At 44.9% G+C, this 21518-nt stretch overlaps 2 protein-coding genes across 14 annotated transcripts in view; both read left to right on the top strand.

The window, feature by feature from the left end:
* Nucleotides 1–7328, top strand: part of Orp8 (Oxysterol-binding protein-related protein 8) — a 99463-nt gene extending 92135 nt beyond the window's left edge. For all 7 annotated transcript variants that reach the window (XM_084602239.1, XM_084602237.1, XM_084602238.1 and 4 more), the window contains 2 exons: nucleotides 1890–2272; nucleotides 6481–7328. In XM_084602239.1, the coding sequence (XP_084458365.1) occupies nucleotides 1890–2272; nucleotides 6481–6785 (688 nt within the window). In that variant the 3' untranslated portion in view covers nucleotides 6786–7328. The remainder of the gene's footprint in view (nucleotides 1–1889; nucleotides 2273–6480) is intronic.
* A 443-nt stretch (nucleotides 7329–7771) lies between these two features.
* Nucleotides 7772–21518, top strand: part of Hmt4-20 (Histone methyltransferase 4-20) — a 29717-nt gene continuing 15970 nt past the window's right edge. Inside the window, exons 1-4 of one of the 7 annotated variants that reach the window (XM_084602246.1) lie at nucleotides 7772–13088; nucleotides 14528–14692; nucleotides 15565–15718; nucleotides 17626–17738. In XM_084602246.1, coding sequence (XP_084458372.1) covers nucleotides 14547–14692; nucleotides 15565–15718; nucleotides 17626–17738 — 413 coding nt within the window. In that variant the 5' untranslated portion in view covers nucleotides 7772–13088; nucleotides 14528–14546. Of the gene's footprint in view, nucleotides 13089–13202; nucleotides 13743–13807; nucleotides 13943–14158; nucleotides 14466–14527; nucleotides 14693–15564; nucleotides 15719–17625; nucleotides 17739–21518 lie in introns of those variants that run through there. The other 6 variants (XM_084602245.1, XM_084602244.1, XM_084602249.1 and 3 more) reach the window with 6 other exon arrangements.

Genomic DNA, 21518 nt, shown 5'->3' with positions numbered 1-21518 from the left:
TAAAAAAAAAAAAGAATCTGGTAATAGCGTTTTTTTTTTCTTCTTTATTTGTTCATTTTTCTTCTGGGTAAAAATTACTGCGCTCATCAAGACATTTTTGCCACTTGCTCAATTCAGGGTGTTTTTATGCGATAGCGTAAGGAGCCCTTTCTCTGCATTGTGTCGCTGCTTCTGCAGTCGGTGAGGTAACGGTTTCTGGGGCAAAGATTGTGGGCCCCCAAATTATCGCTCCAGTTTGGGGCTGATGGCATTCCAATTCATACGAAGTCTAGCACAGAATTGCTAGTTGTAACTTGCACCATCTATCAGCTGGGAGTCGCACTGTAAATTAACACGCGCATGGACACCTGGAAGGGATTGTGGGCTCCCAAGTTGTTGCACAGGGGCGAGACTGACCACGTTCAAATCTGCATGAGATCTAGCACAGAATCTCCAACTAGCATCGTCCATTTGTCCACTAACCAACATAATGAAGGGTGTTTATGAAAGCACATCATACCTATGGGTGTCTGTGGCATGGGTGTCTATGGGGAGCGGCTGTGCTGTCATATTGTCTCTCCTAGACAGCGATTAAGTGTCCACCTTTGGGGGTAGATTTGAAAGAATGCTATGACGGTATGTTGATTTAAAGTGTTTAATTTTTTATTTTACTTCAGTTATAGTGGTCATCTGACTCTCCCAAGTCCAGAAGCCTTTGTTACAGCCCTCTTTCATGTATTGCAAGCAAATTTTGCTGTGAAACATTATTTTTTTTCTGATAAAACAAAAACAAATTGCTGCTTCATATTGTAATTCCGTTTGCTACAAAAATTCCCACGAAGTCTATTCTGAGAGACTACATGAAGTTACACAGGTGTGAGCTTTCATGCATATCAAAGATGACCTAAACAAGGTGGCAAGTTCCTTTTAGAAGTGTTGTAAAGGAGACAGGGTTATTGTTATGTGTAGTCATTAGGTGTGAAACGTGTATGGTAGGAATGAACAAAAAAAAAAGGCTCTGGTGGTTAACCACCTCGATTTCATCATATATGTATGGGGTATGTGACAAACCTCGCCTACTTGTGAACTTTCGCATAAGGTCCAGAGCCAGCAGCACAGAGTGTGACTGGTTCACACAATATTGCCGCAAACCATTCAAAACTTTTTTTCTTCTTTTTCTACAGCCGCCGGCATGCGGCCTTATCACTGGGATTCCAGCGCACGAATCGATTATGTATGCTTTTTGCTCTTTTTTTTTTTTTTTTTGTCACGAGAAGCAGCCTTATCATTTTCTTTGTCGTGCAAGATGTGCCGAGATATATCTAGAAGATTCCAGCCTTTCGCGTGTGTTTCTACAATATTCCAGGGTATGCTAATCACTGGGTGCAGCTTTATCTCGATCTTTCTTCGTAGCCTTTAAATTGTGTGCTGATGCATGAAACGGGATCCGTAGATTGACGATCGCCTAGCACGCTTGTCGCTATCGCTATCGCCGCCGCCGATTGCTTAGTTCTTTTGCGGCGCAAGTCAGCCCAATAAGGAGTTCATTCAAGTGATGTACAAGCCTCCTCATTTGTTGCTAAGGGCACTGTCACCACTACATGACTATATATGACTGAAAAGAAAGCAAAGCAGGTACTTTTGGGTCATTTTTCTGGCACTTTGAGCCTTGTCTTTAGATGATTTGCCCATATATTCAGTTTTTCCACAGTTGGATCTGTGAAATTTGTCAGTATTAGGTGGCTGCTGTAATATCTTTTGAAACAGGCATTTCTAATATTCATTTCTCAAATCGAATACTATAAATTTTATAGCAAATATATTTGATCTGTATTTAGAATTCGAATACTCGCATACTTCCAGTTTCTGGTGCTCTCAGACAGCTGAAGTCCGTGCTCTCTTATCTTCAGCTCACGCCCTTGGGATCCCCGCAACGACGTGGTGCAGTTTGAGAGAAATGGGGTCATCCAAAGCAAGACTCGGCATCAGACGCCTATCGTTCCCTCGGGAGGCAGCCTTGTGAGCATCGAGGGGAGTCCCCCCGAGCCCCAGGGAGGCTTGCGCAGGCGCATCCTGCATACGAGCCCTCGCCAGGTGGCTGCCCACCTGGGCCACCGCCACCACCATCACCACCACCACCACCACAGGCAACAGCAGCAGCAGGGCTCTGGGGTGGCTGCCTCCAAGAAGGAGCGAAAGAAAAAAGTAGGGCCTGCCTTAGGGCTGGCCCACAGTGGGAGCTCCTCGGCCGAGCGGGGAGCCTGCTTCTCTTGCGATTCGACAGATAGCGAGGGTGAGCTCCAACTTTCAATGTGTTGCTGTCAGGTTTCAAAATGTTCACCTTGACTGAAAGAGGTGCAGTTGACTGAGAGGAAACTTTATTATTTTTGCCATTAAGTTAACTGAGAAGCAGAGCGCTGGCTACAGTGTCTTAGAAGCACAAGCAGACCTCTAATTACTCGAGAGAGGCACCATGAAGGGGCCAGAGTGCTGCATTTGTTTCCCACGTACCACTTGCGCCTCTGTCTGCCAGACTCAATCACCTGGCTCCAAAGCATCCATACATTGCAGAAAAGCTGGCATCCCTCTGCCGCTCAGGAGTTGACTGCCCCATGAAAGCGCATTGGTTTGCCCACCGCTTTTATGTTTTGTTTTTTCTTTAAGGTCTACTTTCATCGCAGCGCTATTTTTACATCTAAAACACGATTTTTACGTGGCAATGTTTAGGGTCTTGTACCCTAGCAAATCTAGCATCGCTATTATGGATGAAAAATCGCGGACATGCATCTGGCAAGTGGTAATTAGCAGGTGGCATGGCCAGGCACAGATTGTTAGTCATGTGTCTTGTCGCGAGACTGCTTGACATGCCCAAGTTTGCAGAGGCTGCCAGTTTGGGCTACTTCTTTGAGATGGAAACCCTTGGATCAAGAGTCAGACACACGCTATCCCTTCAGGCGCATTCGTAACAGCTTGGTTAAAGTCAGGCTTTACATCTGTGTCAGGTGGTCTTGCACAATGTGACAACCTACGACTGTATGCCAATGAGTATGTGCGAGGTAAGACTCTCATGTCAACGAATTAGCGATTAAGCGAGTAGCAAAGTGCGTGTATACGAATGAGGATATGTAAGGGGCGCCATAGTAGGGAACCTTGTAATGCCATGAAAGGCTATGCGCAAAAAAGACATGAAGAAAGATAGACACGAAAGGACGAGCGCAAACTAACTAGTTTATTCAGAAATTGACACTACTAAATAAAGCACATGTAAGCGCATGTGCGGGGAATACACCCACAACATGCCTGGTAAACATGACACATAATCATACCCTACAAGACAGATTTCACTTGTAGGGTATGCTGATGTGTCATGTTTACCTGGCATGTTGTGGGTGTATTCGCCGCACATGCACTTACATGTGCTCTATTTAGAAATGTCAACTTCTGAATAACATATTTACTCAAGTCTAACGCGCCCCCTATTCTAATGCGCACGTGGCTTATTGCCGTAAGCAAGAAAAAATACTGCAAGCTCCAATTATAACGGCCATATGAATTCTGTGAATGAAATAAAGCACGCACACATTTTGCTACTTTCAGGTAGAAACTGGCTGTTTATTCACGTGAACTTAATCACTCAAGCTCTTGCTAGCTTAGCTCAGCAGCCCTCACCTTGAGCACTTCGGTAGTCACGGGCATTTGATCCACCCGCAGCTGCCTTGTGAAATCAGCCAGCTCATGTATAAGGTCTGGAAACCTGCACGCTTGCGGACCGTGGCAGCCTTTGCTTGGTGTCTTGCTCTCAAAAATTGACTTTTCAGCCTTAGTCAGTAACGCACACAATTCTCTGGTATACCAGAATGGTGGGCTGCTTCCCTATTGCTGCTTTCTTCAGCACGTAAAATAACTTGATGCTTAAAACTGTTCTCATGGCAGACATGACGTGTCTTTGTCGCTGCTGAGACATTGATTATCGATCAAGGGAGCCTATGGATCGAACAACACCACCTCACTGATTGCAAACGGTTCCTGCGATGCCAAAAACAACAAGCAATCCTGCTGGTATGGTTGCCAACTGGATGTGAGCTGCCACACCCTGGAAATAGCAGTGGGCAGCTATAGACCAGTTTCAGTTTGTAGCTGAATCTAACGCGCATGGGATTTTAGCACCTATTTTCGCCCAAAAATGGTGCGCGCTGGAATAGGCTAAATAGGGTAAACTAGTTGTTAGTTTGCGCTCGTCCTTTCATATCTATCTTTCTTCGTGTTGCCTCTCTTGTATGTAACCTTTCATGGCATTGCAAGATTCAAGCCAACTAGCCTGACAACAACTCTTGCTGAAGTAGGGAGCCTTAAACGCTGTTGCGCCTCACTCTTAAAGGTGTAGTTAAAGTGTTGTGCCACTTTTTGTCAAGTTTTTGAAAACAGGTTGTTGGTGGCTATATGGCATTTACAACAACTGACACCACTCAATCACATAGCAACGGCAGTAGAAACTTATTGATTCCCGGTTCATACGATTGCCCATTTCATACGCTCGAAATCGTGGGCAGTAAAACATCTCCCATAGAGTTGCACTATTTTGCTCCCAGTTAATACATCCCCAGATAACGCGATTTCCTTGTTACAGTAAAAGCTCATTAATTCAAACTTCACGGGACCGGAGAAAAAAGTTGTATTGAAAGGCCTCGAAAAGCCTGACAAGTACCATTTGCATTACGGCAAGTTTACCGTACTCAGTCACGTAATGAACTCAACCCTCACTTTTGCCGCCGAGAATAGAAAAAAAAAGTTTGTTGTCAGTGCGTCCCTTCGTTACGTGGCGTCGGTCTCAGCCCACAGCTTGGCAGCACGCCAAGAGGCTGTGCAGCGATAACATCACAGTGTGTGTATCTTTTGACGATAGCTCTAGCAGGTGGGTAGGATTAGGGGGGGATGGTTAGGCTTCACCCACCCTTCCATGGTTTTACCTAATTTTATGTTTGACCCCATTTTGGATGCACGCAGCCTCTTAACTTTGCCGCCCTATCGCTGGGGCGTTTCTTTGGCCATGTGCTGGGCGCCAGGCTGGTCAGACGCGATGTCGCATGGTTCGAGTTATCCGTAGCAGAACCGACTCGCGTTCAAATTAGTGGGCTTTTTTTGTACACAGGCCTCTATGGAGCTTGGCCAAACCAAGGAGTGTAGTTCGAATTATCCGAAAATTCGAATTATCGTGGTTTGAATTAACGAGCTTTCACTGTACTACATTCGAAATCTCAACAAAACTGTGGTCGTACTATATCCGTTTTGCTATCAACCAAACATATGCTCACGAGCGCCCGTGACGTGGAAACCTGATCAGCGACGATCACCTGCCCTAGTTGCTTTCCTGCAGTGCCTGGTGGAAAGGGACGAAACACCAAAGAAAGCCAATGAGCCAACGTACAGGGCGCTCGTTCCTGCAGAAACGTGACTTTATGAGGAGAAACATGGTGGCATCTTGCAGTGCCTTAGAGACAGAGGAATGAACTATGTCTATACGTGCTAATCTACACTTTTATGCGGCGAGTCTCAATTCTAAATGCCTTTGTACCTCATTCAGCAGTAAATTTTTTTTTTTAATCAGGCAGCTCGGACAATGTTTTTCCCGTCATTTTCTAAAAATTGTATCAACAAGGTTTTACTGTAATGTTTCTCTTTTCTGAGCTGGCGCAAGCGACTGTTGTGTTATAATATGGTCACATTACGCTTGGGTGAATGCCATTATGCCAGCCCAGATGGTGAGGCTGTGCTGAATTGACCAACAACACGAAGGACTAAAGCTGGCTGGGCCTTTTAATGCTCTTAATTAGGCTAGTTGGTGAACGAATTCAGACATGGTGCGAGCGCACAAGAAAGACACTCACTGCAGATAGGCGGACAGGCCACACTATAGACCAGTTGGTTGTTGAGCGCAAAGGTCAGCACCCTTGCACGACGTGTGGTAAGGGCAATCAAGTTGACATAGGAGGTGGAAGGATTGTTACACACAAGGGAGGAAATAATAGGGCCCATTGTACATGAAATAATGACTGTTGATGCTCTTAATTGGGCTAGTTGGGGAACAAACGGTTTAGCATGTGTCCTGTCTGCCTACCTGCAGTGTGTGTCTTTCTTGTGCGCTAGCATCATGTCTGAATTTGTTCACCAACTAGCCCAATTAAGAGCATTGGCAGTCATTTCTTGTACAATGGGTCCTATTATTTCCTCCCTTGTGTAACAATCTTTCCACCTCCTATGTCAACTTGATTGCCCTTACCACGTGCCGTGCAAGGGTGCTGACCTGTGCACTTAACAACTGGTTGGTCTAGCATGTGTCCTGTCTGCCTACCTGCAATGTGTGTCTTTCTTGTGCGCTAGCATCATGTCTGGGCCTTTTAGGCTGATTTGTCAATGTTGGTTCCTGTCCGATTGAAAGGTTTTAGTTGTCTCAGCCAATGATGGCCTCATTCTTCCCTTTTCTTCTTTCTCCATCACGGCCAGTGTTGGCAGCGGAGGCGGGCAAGGGCGTGGCAGCGCGGTTGGGTCTGCAGCCAGGCCGGGCAGTAGCGGTGGGCGGCAGCTCTATCACCCATTCCCTTGGCCACACCCTGGCCCCACTCCAGCGATCCCTGGACGAGGCCAACGCCACCTTGAGCACGTTACAGCGGCACCTGGAGCACGTGCTTTTGCAGCAGCGACAGCTCGAACACCGGCTGAGCCAGCGTAGCGACGTTACCTCCGTTGCCCTTATTGTGGGCATCCAGCTGGCGCTGCACCTTTTCCTTTGGGCCTGGTTCCCCTCCTGATTTCGTGTTGCCCCTGATCCACCATCCCACCCACGAGGACAGAAAAATACTCCCTGCCCAGGCATTCATGCAGTGTATGAAATCTGCACACACTGTGTAGCACTAGAGTGCAGTAGCAACAGTGTGCCATTCGTTGGCACCGCCACACGAGGATTGTCTGCAGCTACAAACATTGCCACTGCTGCTGCTGCTGAGTGCTTGGGAAAGGGCTTTTGGTCCCTTAGGTCATTTTGTACATAGAGACAGTAGTTTATGACATTCAGTGCGTCATGAGTGTGGTCACTGTACTGCCCAGAAAGTGTGGTTTCTGAGGGAAAACGTTCTGTAGGGGGAAGGAAGAAGAGTGCGCTGGGTTGCAGAAACGAGGGATGTAGCACTGTGCAGTATGGTGCCATCTGTTGTGGTTGAAAAGGAGAGCTTTGTCTTCCGGTGTCAGTGTGCTAGGAGTTTGGAGAAGGGGTGAGAAGAAGGGAGCAGTGTTTTCTGGCATTTCACGCCTTGTACGTGAAAAAAAAAATGTGCAGGCATGCACATTGCTGTGTGGCACCTATACTCATCAGCACAAGTAAAACAAAAGTTGCTTCGAATGCTTTGAACGTGCAGGTAACCAAGGAAACAAGTCTTAGGAAATGCATTGCAGTCATTGCTGTAACATTACCCTAGCCCCACTATATCACAGGCATGGGGAAGGTTTTTGACACATAGCTGGTCTTTCGGAAGTAGACCATTATTTGTAAGCGAGCCAGTCAGCTGAGAAAAGCGCCCTTAACAATGGCATTGTTGTCGTACATACTGTGGTATCCACCCAAAAATTACTGTCGTCGGTATAGCCACAAGGCTCCAAAAGGCAAAGCATCTGAGCACCATAGTTAGTTATGATTGAGCTGTTGAAAATACTGCAGTTTAATGGGCTTCTTTGTGTAAGGAAAGAAAGGGTGGGGAGGAGTGTGCACTTAGTGCTGCATCTTTACTCAGATGAGAGGCTGCAGTGTGACTCATTTTCACTAAATATTAGCAGTATGTATTTAGCAAAAGATGGCGGTTGCTTACTTCTTGACCTTACAGCCGACCCAGATATACATCAAGCGCAGATATACTGAGCTATATTGCCTATAGCAAACTCTCAGAATATGCCCTTCGATTGTCCCATACAGAAGCATAGCAGTGTTGTTCGCCTTTATCAAACTGCCATTCGGGGGAAGATTCAGTATATATCAAACTGCGCTCTGCACACCTTCCAGTGGCACTTTTCTCGATGATGCTCCCATGTTCATTTTATGTCCACGGAGTTAGATCGGCTACACAGCCTTGGACACCTGCTGGCAGTGCTAGCAGTGGGAAACAGTGTGATGAGATGAAAGTAGGGTACGCTTGAGTGTGGCCTTCAGTTTGGCTTGCTTAATTTCAACGTGACACTGCTGCCATGCGAGGAAACCCTGCTAATCGAACACTTCCGGATGTCTCTTGTGCAACCGGCTTCACTGCTGAATGTGACGCACAAATCAACTGCACCGTAATTTTAATTGAGGTAGTGTTGCATTGAGATGTATTGGTAATAGAATAAGACCGGCTGTGACTGGTGGGGGCTCCTTTGCAAAATGCCATCTTCAGCAGCTGCTGTGTGCAGTGAGTTAAGCCTATGACGTCCAGGGAACAGTGTGCTGCCATTATTCCGATGGGCAGCAGGTCGTTGCAGGAAGCATGTTTTGAATATCGATGCACTGGGTTCATGCTTCTGGGCTATAGATAAGTCATTTGCTGCCGCGTTCCAGCATAATTGTCCAATTATTTTGTCTCTCTCATTTTAATTCGATATATCGGGGATCAACTGTGTTGCTACTGGCTCGCATAGATGTGCGGTCACAAAGCCCTAGCATATGGTCTTAACTTGGTTTGTTTTTTATACCAGCTTTGCAGGCAGGCTGCAGAAAACATAGTATTGGACTTTCATAGCTTTGTTGGTGATGAGCTCTCTCTGGAGCGACAGCAGCTGTCTTCCAGCTATTACTGCGTTTTGCCTCCAACTCATGCAGACTGCCTTTTTGCATCTCCTTCGAACAGTATAAAAGCAGGATTGCACTTACTGACAGTCCTTTCAAAGTTACTGTCGTGAGCGAAGTGTGTCGGTTCCCGGTGATTGTTTTTCTTCATTATTTGTGCTGTATAAATGGCTATCAGGCGCTCTTGAAGTGCATTTTACCAAGACCGCTGCAGAATATACTTCGGCTCTCTGAAATCATTTAGCGCATGCATACTTCTGTCAAAATGCAGTGACCTAGTTTGATGCAGTAACTGTCGTCCGTACGCACGGTTCCTGCCCACTGCAAACATGCACCTGCTCAGAGCAGGCGATAAGTTTTCGGGGAAAGCAGAAAACACCGCTTCGACATTGCCAGTGACTGTTTGTTCGAGCCATGGCTCTTGATACGTGGGTAGTCCTGTCAGTGAGAGAGAGAGAGAGAGAGAGAGAGCACTGTATGAACTGGTATGGAGTCTGTGCCAGTTTGAGCAAACGTAATATTATGGTGAACACATCTGGTCAAGAGAATTCCACTCCGCATAAGTCAGAGTGTGATAGTTTTAATAGCACATTAAATGTAACTGTCCCATTTTAGGGAAGAAAAATGCAGGGTGGTGCTTACTGCTACTTTTGAGTTGCCATGGATTGCAGCGGTTTGGCTCAGCAGCAAGTACTGCTAAGGTGTGAGTAAAGCTGACCTTGTGGGGCATGTTATGAGTGCGGACTAGTAAACAAAGAATTTGCAGATGGGGGGATGCAAAGTAAGATGTCTCACTTTAATCAGGGCATGTGTTACATTACTGGGAGCTATCAAGTTTCAAAGCGCCTACACTTTTCGTTTTGGCATGGACAACTTTACACTTAACCATGCACACAGCAGGAGTGCTATTACAGTGGTGCCTGGCGGGCATATAAACATTAGATATAGAGCTTCCTGCATACTTCCTGTGCAGTTGTTCAAGAGAGGTGAAGGAGATTTGGCAGTGTTTCAAATTTCGGATAATAACAGGAAGTTTTGCTCGTATATTCGCTCTCGTTCCATTTCCTTTAGTAGCCTCGATAGCGCTGCCTGTGGGAAACTGTTTTTCTGTCAGGCTCCTGTTGCATGATTTGGGAAACTGAAAGTTTAATGATGAGAAGTCAAGAGAAAATGTAGGTGTGACAGGTGACCCGAGCACTAGAGGTTGACTTGTTGTGGGAAAACACTTTACACCCAATATTTTTACTTGAATTCTAGCTTGCTGTCCTTGTGGAATCAGAGACATGAAACTTGGCTGGAATTACTAAGTAATGCTGCTTGCTTGGGCAAGAAGGATATGATCGTTTTTCTTCACTTTCTTTTCTGTAGGTCTGAGTTTTAAGTTCGATTTTGTTGATGCCACAAATATTTCGGATTTAATTTTTGAGCAAACAGACAATTTATGCGCCAGCGGGAAATGGTTTGAAGGCCAGTTTGTTCAGGTCGCTCGCAACTGCCAGCAGTATGTGGAATATATAAGATTCAGTGGAAAAGAAGCTGCAGATGCTCTTTTCTGCAAGCTTGCTCATTGCTGCTTTATCGTCATAATTGTGCAGTGGCTTGTTTGCACTTGTTGTGAGTGTGGATGATGCAAGTGTGATTTTAAGCCGAGCAGGTTTGTAGTAGTAGATTTTAACACTTGTTGCACTGTCCTTCACTGCCATGCCATCTGCAAACTTGACAACAGCCAGAGTTTAGTGTGCACGCAGTGGCATATTTTGAAGGATAGATGCTAGATTTTTGATGGGCTGGACAGTAGTGTTTCTTTGGGTGGAGGCGTTAACCAACCTATGCACAGTTGCAATAGAATGGCTACTGTTGATACGCTTTGCGTGGGCACTTTGCTTGGATGGGTGGGTTTCCTCTGAGTGGAGCAGACAGGAGATAACTTGAATGAAGGCAATATCTGTGCAGTTGCATTCTTGTCAGCGCATGCTGAATTAATAATGCCTCTGGAAGAATTGAACGGTAATCGTAATAGCTCAGGGTCTTTCTCGGGTGTTGTTATTAATTATAGTTTTGCAGCGCAGGTGCATACTGAAGCATTGTATGTGGAGCTTTTTGGTTAGGTTAGCTAGCTTATATTGTCAAGCCCAAGTGTAAACTTGGTTTTCTGTGTCCGGAGTACTTTCAGTGCACGGGAGGACCCTGTGCTTGTAGCCTGTTTGTCCTGAGTGGCAGTACAAATATTTACATTACTGCATATCAAAAGGATCTGTGCCAGACATGCCTACAGAGAACAAGACAAGTCTTTTCTTTATTTGATATGTGACTCTACACCACTTTTCAAAGTATTCTTCATAGTTGAAGGTAAGAGCAGTGTTCAGTCTTTCTTTGCACAAACAAATGCTGTCAAATTTCTTTCTGGCCACGGGAATAGGGGATGTTGTATGGCTACTGGATTGCATGATTTCATCTCTAGAGAGTTTTTACATTTGCTGAGAACTGCAAGGTCAAACTTTTATTTAAAGCTGGTGCAGTTTTAGTTACTTGGTAGACTGTGCAGCCACAAGGTTTAATTTTATTCTAGTTCCCTTTAGCTGTGACCTTATTTCCCACCTTGCTGTTGTGAAAGTCGAGGCATTTTATTTTCGGTGCAGTGAACGGAATCTCTTGATAACATATTGCTATATGTACTATATATAGCTACTATATTGCATATTGTAAGTATGTGCAGTGCGTATCTAGGAAATTTTAACATACGATGTGGAAAAAAAAAAAAAATCTTCTCATTCTGTTAACACTTACATTTCACATATTGATGGTTGAAGCTCAAAATTGCACATAAGTGTTTTTGTGCCTGTGTTTTTATTGTGCGCACGTTGGTGAGAAGCGTTTCATACAGTGGTGAATGCAGCTGTGGGTTGAAGTTTGCTGAGTATGTCTGCGTTCTGTTGACTTGAAAAAGGCCTTGGTTGAGAACATACATGTCACTCTGTTACCCTGTTTGGGTCTTTGTTACAAAATGGATTGCAGTTCCCTTATCAGCAATGGAAACTCGAATTGGTTTGTTGCTAGTTGCTGGCTTCATATATGTGTTATTCACGTGCAGTTGCAAGTCCTCCCTTGAATGCCACTTACCGTTCCTCCAAAATACTTGGCTGTAGTTTTGCAACTTTATTCTAGGGAAAGGGGGGGGGATTGTGCCTCATACATGTTCTATGTAATGACCGAAGCAACACTAAAGCATGCTGCCGTAACTCTTTCCTTGACCCAGTATGTTTTATTATTTTACAAACAATTCAGGATACTCCTGGTATTTCTTTAGTATGCTTAAATGTTGGCATTGTTTATTCTATATAACAGAGGTTTGAAAGTGGAACATGTTGCCATATTTACATGCTAGATGCTGGAACGGCAATGTCTGTGAGGACTGTGTACAATTGGTCTTGAACGATGTAGGCAGAGCAGATAGCGCACTTTGTCTTACTTCTGATGCAAGAGTGTCCTGAAATGATGTTTGACCCTCACATTGGAATGCATTCATGACTTTGTTCATGTGATATATGAAGAGCTTTTGGAGAATTCGCAGTTTACTTTACAGTGAGGCATTGCATAAAAAAAAACTGCGGCAAGCCCATATGCTAGTCTTCACAAAATGGCATTTGTGCGTAGTATGGCCACATGTGATCATGTCGTCGAAGGTGTGCTTGAGCATCGCAACAGTGCATGTTGTTTGTAAATATTTTTGTGCTGCATGTTTTGTTTTCTGTTTTGCTTGAGTTTTTTAGCCCGAACCTTCACATTGAGGCCTGTAGGTACCTACTCACAGTGGCTCAATATTTCTTACGTTTGTATGTTTTGTAAAAATGGTATTTTCCTGTAGGCGCACATCATTTTGCATCTTTGTGCCATGAGTTACAGTATTTGTTGCGCAGTCTGTGTCTGTTACCTGAATTTACTTGTCGGCATTATGGCAGGCGAGCATTTATTTTATTACTGTCTTACTGTGTTCATGTTGCTGCACCATTGTTGACTCGATCAATTGTTGAACTTGGAAGGTACGATTTTTACAAGTGGCGTGCGCAGCTGATCAGATCGACGTCCTTTCACGACGATGTTGTGCTGTACTGTCGGACATTCGTCGAGTTGTTTTTATAGAGCTGGTTACTGTAGCATGTAAATAAAGACGACGTTACGAGCAACGCGCGCTGTGTATGGCCCCCATTAATTTGTATGCGGGTTCCTCTTGCTGCTTTCGCCGGAAGCACTGGAACAACATACAGCTAGCAGCCCCGTCGCAACCGTGAACGTGCAACGGCAGGTAAGCTGCGCTGTTAGAGCGAACTGATTAAAGACAAACAGAAAGGCGGTCGCACGTGGTGAATGAACCGCAAATGCCCATCCTTTGATCGCGGCAGCGCCGCTGCTGTTCGGCATGGTCGACCGGCCTGTTAACACCCTCCGCGATAGTCCGACCGAAAACGTAGCGCTTGCAAACAATGAAACAATCTTTATGTTCGCTTCGGCTCGTTATAACGTGTGAGGAGTGCATTGCAAAAGTTATGGTAGCATAAAACGTAGAATTTTGTTCAATCCTCGACTTTCGCCTAATGAGCTTGGAAATATCGAGCAGAATTTTGAGTTCAAAACTTCCCTAGGCCTACTGTGTACGAACAGTGCGATCCTCGGACAAACTTGCGTTTCTGGTGCACCAAATATGTTTAGCCGCCTTTACACGAACGTATCGACGTTTTAAACTCTTCTAGGTTGATAGCTTTAAAAATGTCAGCGCCTGTGTGCACAGGCGGCTGTGCCGAACGCAGCGATTGGCACGGTGCTGCGAGCTGCGCTGTGCGATTGTTCGTCTGGGCTTCGTGAGTCGCTCATCTAGCTGACAGTTCCATGTGTAGAAAATTCTTGCTACGAGTTCGTGGGAACTTTAGAAGACTACTTGATTAGCGTCGCAGGACCTAAGGTGAGTGCCTGACTGAAAGATAACGTCAAACACGAATTCTGACCGGTGTCATTTGCGGCGGAACGGAGATGTCTCGGCTGTATCACCTTCATCCCTCACTCTTTCCGGAACGTTTTTTCAGAAAGTACAAGGGAAGTTTTGCAAAGCGTGACAGACTGTGCATTATCGCGTGATAGTATATCGTCTAGGATAACATAAAGGTGAGATATTAACGCTGATTGGTGCCAAAATGTGGGATGAGTGGCACCAGGGTTACGGAGCCATACCTTCCTCGCCTTAGTTTTTGCTGTGCGAGATCCTCGCATTCGCGAACGTTTGATGAGTGTTCGGTCACACAAAGTACGTTTTGCTCGCTCACATTCAGTACCAATCTTGACATTGACGTGCCTCGGCATTCATGTCTGGCCTCGCCAACATGCCTGCGGAGCATGCTCCTAGAAAGCAGCGGATGTGGGAGATGCATTGAGTTGTCCCCAGTTGGGGCACAATCTGTTAGATGATCTTTGAGGTAAATCGGTGTTATCAGGTGTGGATCCCGATATTCTTCGATTAAACATTGAATCTGTCGGTCGGAATCGGCCTGTTGCCCCGTCGATGCAGCGATCGCGCAAGTGTTCCACTTCGTCTCCGCTTTTTACCAAGCCTGTTCGCACTAGGTTCACGCGATCTTGCGTGTCCCGATTCGGCGTCAGCGAAGCGTTCCGACTTAGCAGTATTTCAGAGGTCTGTAAGGTGTTTTTTTCTTGGTGAAGAATTGATATCAAACGGTGTTTGTGTTTTTCCAGCAGCGTCGCCGCCGCAACCATGGTGGTGGAGGGTCCTCGGAGTGGCGGCCGCTACGCCCCGTCAACGGGCATGACTGCTCGCGAACTGTGTGAGAGCGACGACCAGGCCACGAGCCTCATACTCGACCCATACTTGGGCTTTGCCACACACAAGATGAACCTCAGGTTAGCATCGGGCTGTCATGCAGTCTCGGATCTGTCTCGGCGCGCTGTGCGCTGTTTGTTGCGGCGAAGCTGTGCGCAAAACCGCGCACTAAGTTCGCGTGTTCATTCTTGCAAATGAATTTGCATTTTTCATCATACGTACAGCCTAGAGCACTCTGTTACTTGTTGTCACGTTACATTGCAAGCATGCATTCCAGTGAGAAGCACGAACGATTTTCTTTTTTATTGCCCTGAATTTCTAAGTGCCTGTCAGTTGTAAGCTCTTTATGAAGTCATAACAAAAGTTGTGACATTGCAAACAGTGCGATATCGGCCATCATATTCAAATATTCACTACTCGTTGCATGCAGCCCAGGGATTCGATTCGATCAATGAATTGCTGCTGCATATTGTGTTTGATAATTTCACAATTCTTGCAGTCACGTTCAGATACCTTTGTGTGCATCTGAAACATGTGAACCCTCTTTTAAAAATAGGCATGTTTGTTGCCATTATCTGGCTACTTTTCATTCATAGTTTTCACAATTTATGGAGTACGAATTCTAGCCAGTAAGCTAATTCTTACATTGAGCTTGCTTACTGTGGCAGTATTTACCCTGCACAAAAAAGTGTTTTGCACAGCCGTTAAATCTGTTTGCATTCTCCCTGCACTTCTAGCGGAATGGTTGTGTAAGTATAAAGTTCTGTTATGCTTGCTTGGCTTTAACCTCCGATTTATCCCGAAAACAAAAAAAAATCATTACCAGGCACTAGTTAACATAAATGTTTTCAGGTGTATCATTGTGCACGGCACTTCCTATTTCTAGTCCTATTAAAAAGGCTTGATTTTATTTAAACAGGAAATATTGTCCTTTTCAACCATCTTTTCCCAGGTTTCGCCCTTACAAGTCCCACAAGCAGGAGCTACAGCAGCTGATAGTGGATTTTAAGGCACACAATCAGTACGAGAAGGTGTTCTCCAAGCTGACGGACTTCGTCCCGGCCTCGTTTCTCTCAAAGGCTCGGCAGGGTCCGTTCAAGGAACACGTGAGTGCTGTTCTCGACCCTGGTTTCCATGTGCATGTCGTTTGCTAGTCACCCTTTTTTGGGGTATGAAAGCTATGGGCAGCTGACTGATGCTTTTATTGTAACTGGTGTGTGAAGTGTGCAAGCAGTGCAGGAGACTCGAGGAAAGCTGAAATGATATATTGGCTGTTTAGGTATTTCCACCTAATTGACGTAGTAGTTGCACAATGTCATTTATTTGTATATATAACTCATTGTTGCAAAGAATGTGTAACTAAGTAAGCTGCTTTGAAACATGTTTTTGTTTGAATAGACTTAATAAACTTTGTGTAGCCACGTTTTTCAAGGGTAATGTACTTTCATTTGTGTGCTCTTTGTTACAATGTCTTGTCTGTAAATAGCTTCTGGGCTGCAATGATAGCAGTGCGGCTAAAGAAAAGCAGGCACCAAAGAACGCTCGTTTGTCTGGTGGCTACGGTGGCCATAGCAGAGCCTTCTGGGATAGTCTTACACATTCGGGGAGTAACATCTGTCGCGTTGGCATCGTGAGCAGTGTGGCTGCTAATTGTGTGCAACCAAGATAATTATTTTGTGCTCCTAGTGGTCGTCTATTCTTCTTTTCCTTTTTCCTCTCACGAAATTATTTGGTAGGAATCGAGCTGTTTGTAAATGGAAAGTTGAGCTAGGCAATTGGAAACAAAACAAAAAATGTGAAAATATAAACTCAGTTTCCTCTCGTTTTTTTTTGCTTTCTCTCAAGATAATTTTATAGCAACCGAGCTCTTTATGAATTAAAACTTATGAAATAGAAAACAAAAACGAGATGTTAGAGTTAAAAATCTGTTTAAAAATTCGAAGTGCCAGTTTCAAAGCGTCGGTTTCAGAATTTGTTTCGAAACAATGCTAAGAGTGCCAGCCCACAGCTTTCGATACCCATGTTACTCATTTTACTTACAGGACCACTTTAACTTTTGTTCTTTGTTCACTTTTGTCTCCTGAAGTAAATAAAGTCATCATCATTTTCTGAAATACACCGTCCCGCCTAGCCCAGCAGTTAGTGCTTCAGAACAAACTAAACCATGATATGCGTTTTGAGTCTTTTGAGCAGCAGTATATCCACTTATCTGTAATAGTTACAGCGCTATTACCGGGGATCAAAACTAAAAAAATGTTGATTAGGCACTCATGTTTGATGTTGTCTTGAAATGCTCTTGTAGATTTGGAATTGCTTTTGTAAGGTGCTTCGGAAGCATTCTCTTGCTTTCCTGCTCCTTCTTCAGAGCCCTACATATCTGTCCTGCCTCTGGCTGACTGCTGCATTGTATTCAGTGGTGAAAGCACAACATTATGGTCTTTCTTACCTTAAAGTTAACTGTGTTCATGGAATGCTTTTGTTAAACCCAAGCAACTAATTCATTAGTGGTTTAGTTAAACGCATATTCTGGTTTAGTTTGCCCCGCTGGGGCGCAGGGGTTACGGTGCTCGACTGTTGTGCCCAAGAATGCGGGAACGAATTCCGCCCTTGGTGCCCGCTTTTCGATGGAGGCGAAAAGCAAGGCGCCTGTGTGCTCTGCGATGTCAGTGCATGTTAAAGAACCCCAGGTAGTAGAAATTTCTGTAGTCCTCCACTACAGCGTCTCTCATAGCCTGAGTCGCTTTGGAACGTTAAACCCCACAAACCAACCAAATCAATCAACCTGGTTTAGTTTGTCCTGAATTACTAACTGCTGGGCTAGCTAGCATAGTGTACTTCAGAATAATAGCCACAGTTGCACTTTTTTTTTATGTCAGGTAAAGGTGAAACCCTGGGTTTTGTTTTATCGCGTCTGTTATTTTTATTTTGCATTTCGTGACATGTTGCTTGTAACACATTGTGTTGGCAAGCAGTGGCCACAATGAGAGCCTCACAGTTGTGTTTTGCTTTTCAGATCTTTCGTTACCTTCGCATGTTTGACAAGGAAGCTGGGTTCCAGGTCATGCGATGTGACCGTTACTCAATGGAGGGCAATGTCGGAGCTAAGATATGTGCAACAAAGAAATGGTAAGCCGCTGCCGAGTAAAAAAGGGGGCCTATGTGCAGCCTTTGTCGAAAGCTTAGAGCACAGCAGAGCGTTTGCTTTTAAGCCATATATCATGGCTTCTTTGACAATCGTAGAAGTCTTAGCCATTAGAGAGGATAGGACGAAAAATCTTGCCTTCAGCAAGTTTGGAAACCTGGGAATGCATCTTGAACCACATGGTATGGCTTAGAAGCGGACCCCCTGGGCTCTGAACTTTTGAAAAAGACTGTACTATGTCTATGTCATGTATTAATAAGTAGAAGCAGTACTATAAGATTTTAAAGAGTTTGTAAATAAGTACACCAGAATTTGCCAGAAGGCAGCAGGCTTTGAAACCTTGCATTTTTAGTTGCAGGGCCTTTTATATGCTGTGTGTAAGTTGATGGCATCATTTTATGCTGTCTTCTCCTATATTTCATCGCTTGCAAAAAAAAGATTTTTTTCTCGACCTTCCCAATGGCTTCCTAAAAAGAAAGACTTTTCTTGCCGTCTCATGATTTGAAATCGTGTATAAGTAGGGCCTTTGGTTTTTGAGTTTTGATTTAGGGCCTTCATTGCACATTCATTCCACATTATAAGGACCCGCCTTAAGTGCACAAGAATCTCGGAGTAAGATGCCGTATGTGTAGTTAGTAAATGATGTGCTGATACCAGTAGCATGTCTGGTCATAATGTGAGCAGCGCAAACAACAAGGGATAAGAAAAGAATAAGGGACCCAGGTTGTAGTTTGGACATGTTAAATTGGGCGAGTTGGTAGATGTTCATAGGCACCCCCTCACCTGAGAAATGCCACTGAAGGGATGGCGAGTGCAATGACGACCTACAACCGCCGGTGGCAGGCTAACCCCCGCCGCAAATGGCAGTGACCTACCATTCCCAGCCCTGTTCGGCTAAGCACAGGCACCCCCTCACCGGAGAAAACTCTTTTTTTTTTCTGAATGTGTGCCAATAAACGCACCCAAATGCCACTGAAGTGGTGGCGGGTGCAATGACGGCCTACAACCGCCGGTGGCAGGCTAGCACCTGCTGCAAATGATGAGGACCTACCATTCCCAGCGGCATTCTGCCAAGAGCAGGCACCCGCTCACCGGAGAAAACCCTTTTTCCTGAATATGTCAGTAAACACACCCAAATACCACTGAAGTGGTGGCGGGTGCAATGACTGCCTACAACCGCCGGTGGCAGGCTAGCCCCCACCGTACAGCCTGTGTCCCTTATTCTTTTCTTGTCCCTTGTAGTTTGTGCTGTTTACATTATGAACATCTACCAACTCACCCAATTTAACGTTTTGCTAAATGTCTGGTAAGCATTCGTGGGCTTGCTTCTCACTCACTTCCAAGAAGCATAATTTGAGCCAATCCTCAGAGTAAATTGCTTCATAATGACAACTCCTAAGAGATTTAAAACTATCAGGTTAATGAATCCCCTTTTCTCTGGATCAAGGGCAAAATATCTGCTCGTTTTTACGGGATGTCTTCACCTTTGTGCACTGTAAAACTGTGTTCCCTGGAGGTGCATTTTTGGTCGAGATTGTATGCAAGATTGGTAAAATCAGGTCGCATGTGAAAATGAAGGACCAGTGTCAGTCTTAATTGGTTATTGTTATCATGAGGGGTATCGTGAAAAGACATGCTGCAGCTATCAAAGCGACACATTGTCCTGTCTGAAGTACAGGCCATCTGTCATTTCTCTAGTGATGTTAAAAATGCCTGTGTAACTAAAAATTGTGACCGAGGTGGTTTGGAGATCTTGCTGTGTGGTGACAGGACAGCATTGCGGCTTCGCTTCAGTCACTTGACTACTTGATATTTTTCAGAACTTTGGTGGCATAATTACCAGCAGCAGCAGAGGGTAAATGTTGCTCATAGAGGCTTACGTACAAGGCTTGAGCCAAGTGGCTTGGGGATGTGCAGAGGGTAAAGTTGGTCAGCTCACACTGTTGCAAACATTGACTGAAAGGCTGATGTTATTATCTAAAGCTGAACTGCATGGCTGTACGTCCTTGGGTGGCTCATAGCTGGCGTCATGGGTTGTCAATTTGGTCAGCTTTAGGGACCCAACCCCTCTGGCTTTCAAAAGATGTTAAGGAACTCTGTGTAGGGCTTTTATTTTTTTTTTATTTTTTTTTTTGCCTTCTTCTTTTAGCACTTAGCTTTCATGCTAACTAAAGCATGCAGCTTCATTGCCCTACAAATTATGCCAAAATGCAGTTAGGAACAACTTGCTGTATAGGGATCAAGGATCAGCTTTTGGGGGGGGGGGGGGGATCAATGCGTTTTAAAATGGAGGAGGTAGAAGGGAATGTGGAATCGGGCATTCTACAGTAGACTCTCGGTAAGATGAACTCTGTTAAGACGAATTCTCAGATAATCTGAACAGTGTGAGACCATTGATTGGTAAAAAAAAGTACTAACATTAACTGTTTTGCATGTCCTTCAGACTTTCAGAGCGAACGTAAACTTGTACACTGTAATGGCACTCGTAGGCCAATGCCGTGACACTGTCAAGGAAAAAAAAAAAGTGACATGCTTCTGCTCAAGGAAGTGCACCCCCACAAGATAGCTACTCCGCATTAATTAATGCGGAGGGATGCTGGGAAGCTGGCTTACAGGAACATGTTTGTTGGGGGGAGGGAAGCTACCTCACCACTATGGGAAGCCAGGCCACCATTGTGCCTGCATTGGCTGAGATATGACATAATCAGATCTCAGCATAGCGCATCCGTCATGTGCCGATTCGGTGTTCCCAACGGACTACCTAAAAGACGCCTATCCGCAAACTGACGGGGCGTCACAACATGCATTATTGCGGCGCAGGAAGAAACACAAAAATAGACGTTGCTGCATGTGTGGTTCTCCCCATAAAAATTTAGGGGGGGGGGGGGTGGGTAGCTGTGTAAATCGAATATTAGCAATACACCAGGCATACAACAGCACAGATGGCTGCGCTGCTTTGTTTTTTTTGCCCGAACGCATGACGTTCAGTAGCATCACACCATGGTGAAAAATGGAACACTATGAAAGCTGCTAATGGCAGAATTGCATAAAAAGGAAGATGCAGCTTTTCAGAAACTGCAATGAAATCATGTAAAAGAGGAAAGTAGCAGCCACATTGTGAATAGTAAAACCTCGTTAATTCGGCCTTCAGAGAAAAAGTTCGAATTAATAAATGGCCCTGAAAAACTGCTGAAAACTGTTTTCATCGCAGAAATTTTTGTTTGGTGAACACCTGGAACATGGTTGTCTACACATATGAGATGAAAGCTAAGTAACGACGATTTGTCATGGTTTTGTCAAGTGCTTTGCTTTCTGCACACTATCAGCAGTGTCGAAAAATTACTGTTACACCATGACCCTTTTTGCAGTGCGACGCAGTAGCGGTAAGGCCTCGTTACAAACGGACCCGTTGGATTTTGAGGATGCTTCACCACATGAGTGAGAGGGGTGCGGTGAAGCATTCTCAAAACACAACGGTTCCGCTGAACTTGGCTTATTCGAAGAGCGGGACAAGCATGGGGATGCAAGAGAAAAAAAATATGAGTAGCCATTAAAATGGCATGATGCCGTTCCGAAATAAAAGGCCGGTGACATACACTGCAGTGTCTGAAACAGTGTTACTGGCCACATCAGTCACATAAAGTTGTCTCCGAGTATAGCTAACTTGAAGCCTGGGAGGTAGGCAAAGAGTGGCGAATGGTTGGAGAGGTAAGCATTCAGCCTGAGAGGTTGGCGGCAAAACCACCGCCGCCAACTGGCTGTGG

The sequence above is a fragment of the Amblyomma maculatum genome, chromosome 4, assembly GCF_055883805.1.
Source record: "Amblyomma maculatum isolate TAMU_Amacu chromosome 4, ASM5588380v1, whole genome shotgun sequence".
Lineage (NCBI taxonomy): Eukaryota > Metazoa > Arthropoda > Arachnida > Ixodida > Ixodidae > Amblyomma > Amblyomma maculatum.
Note: the sequence above shows the minus strand (reverse complement) of the source record. Positions and strands in the feature narration are given on the sequence as shown.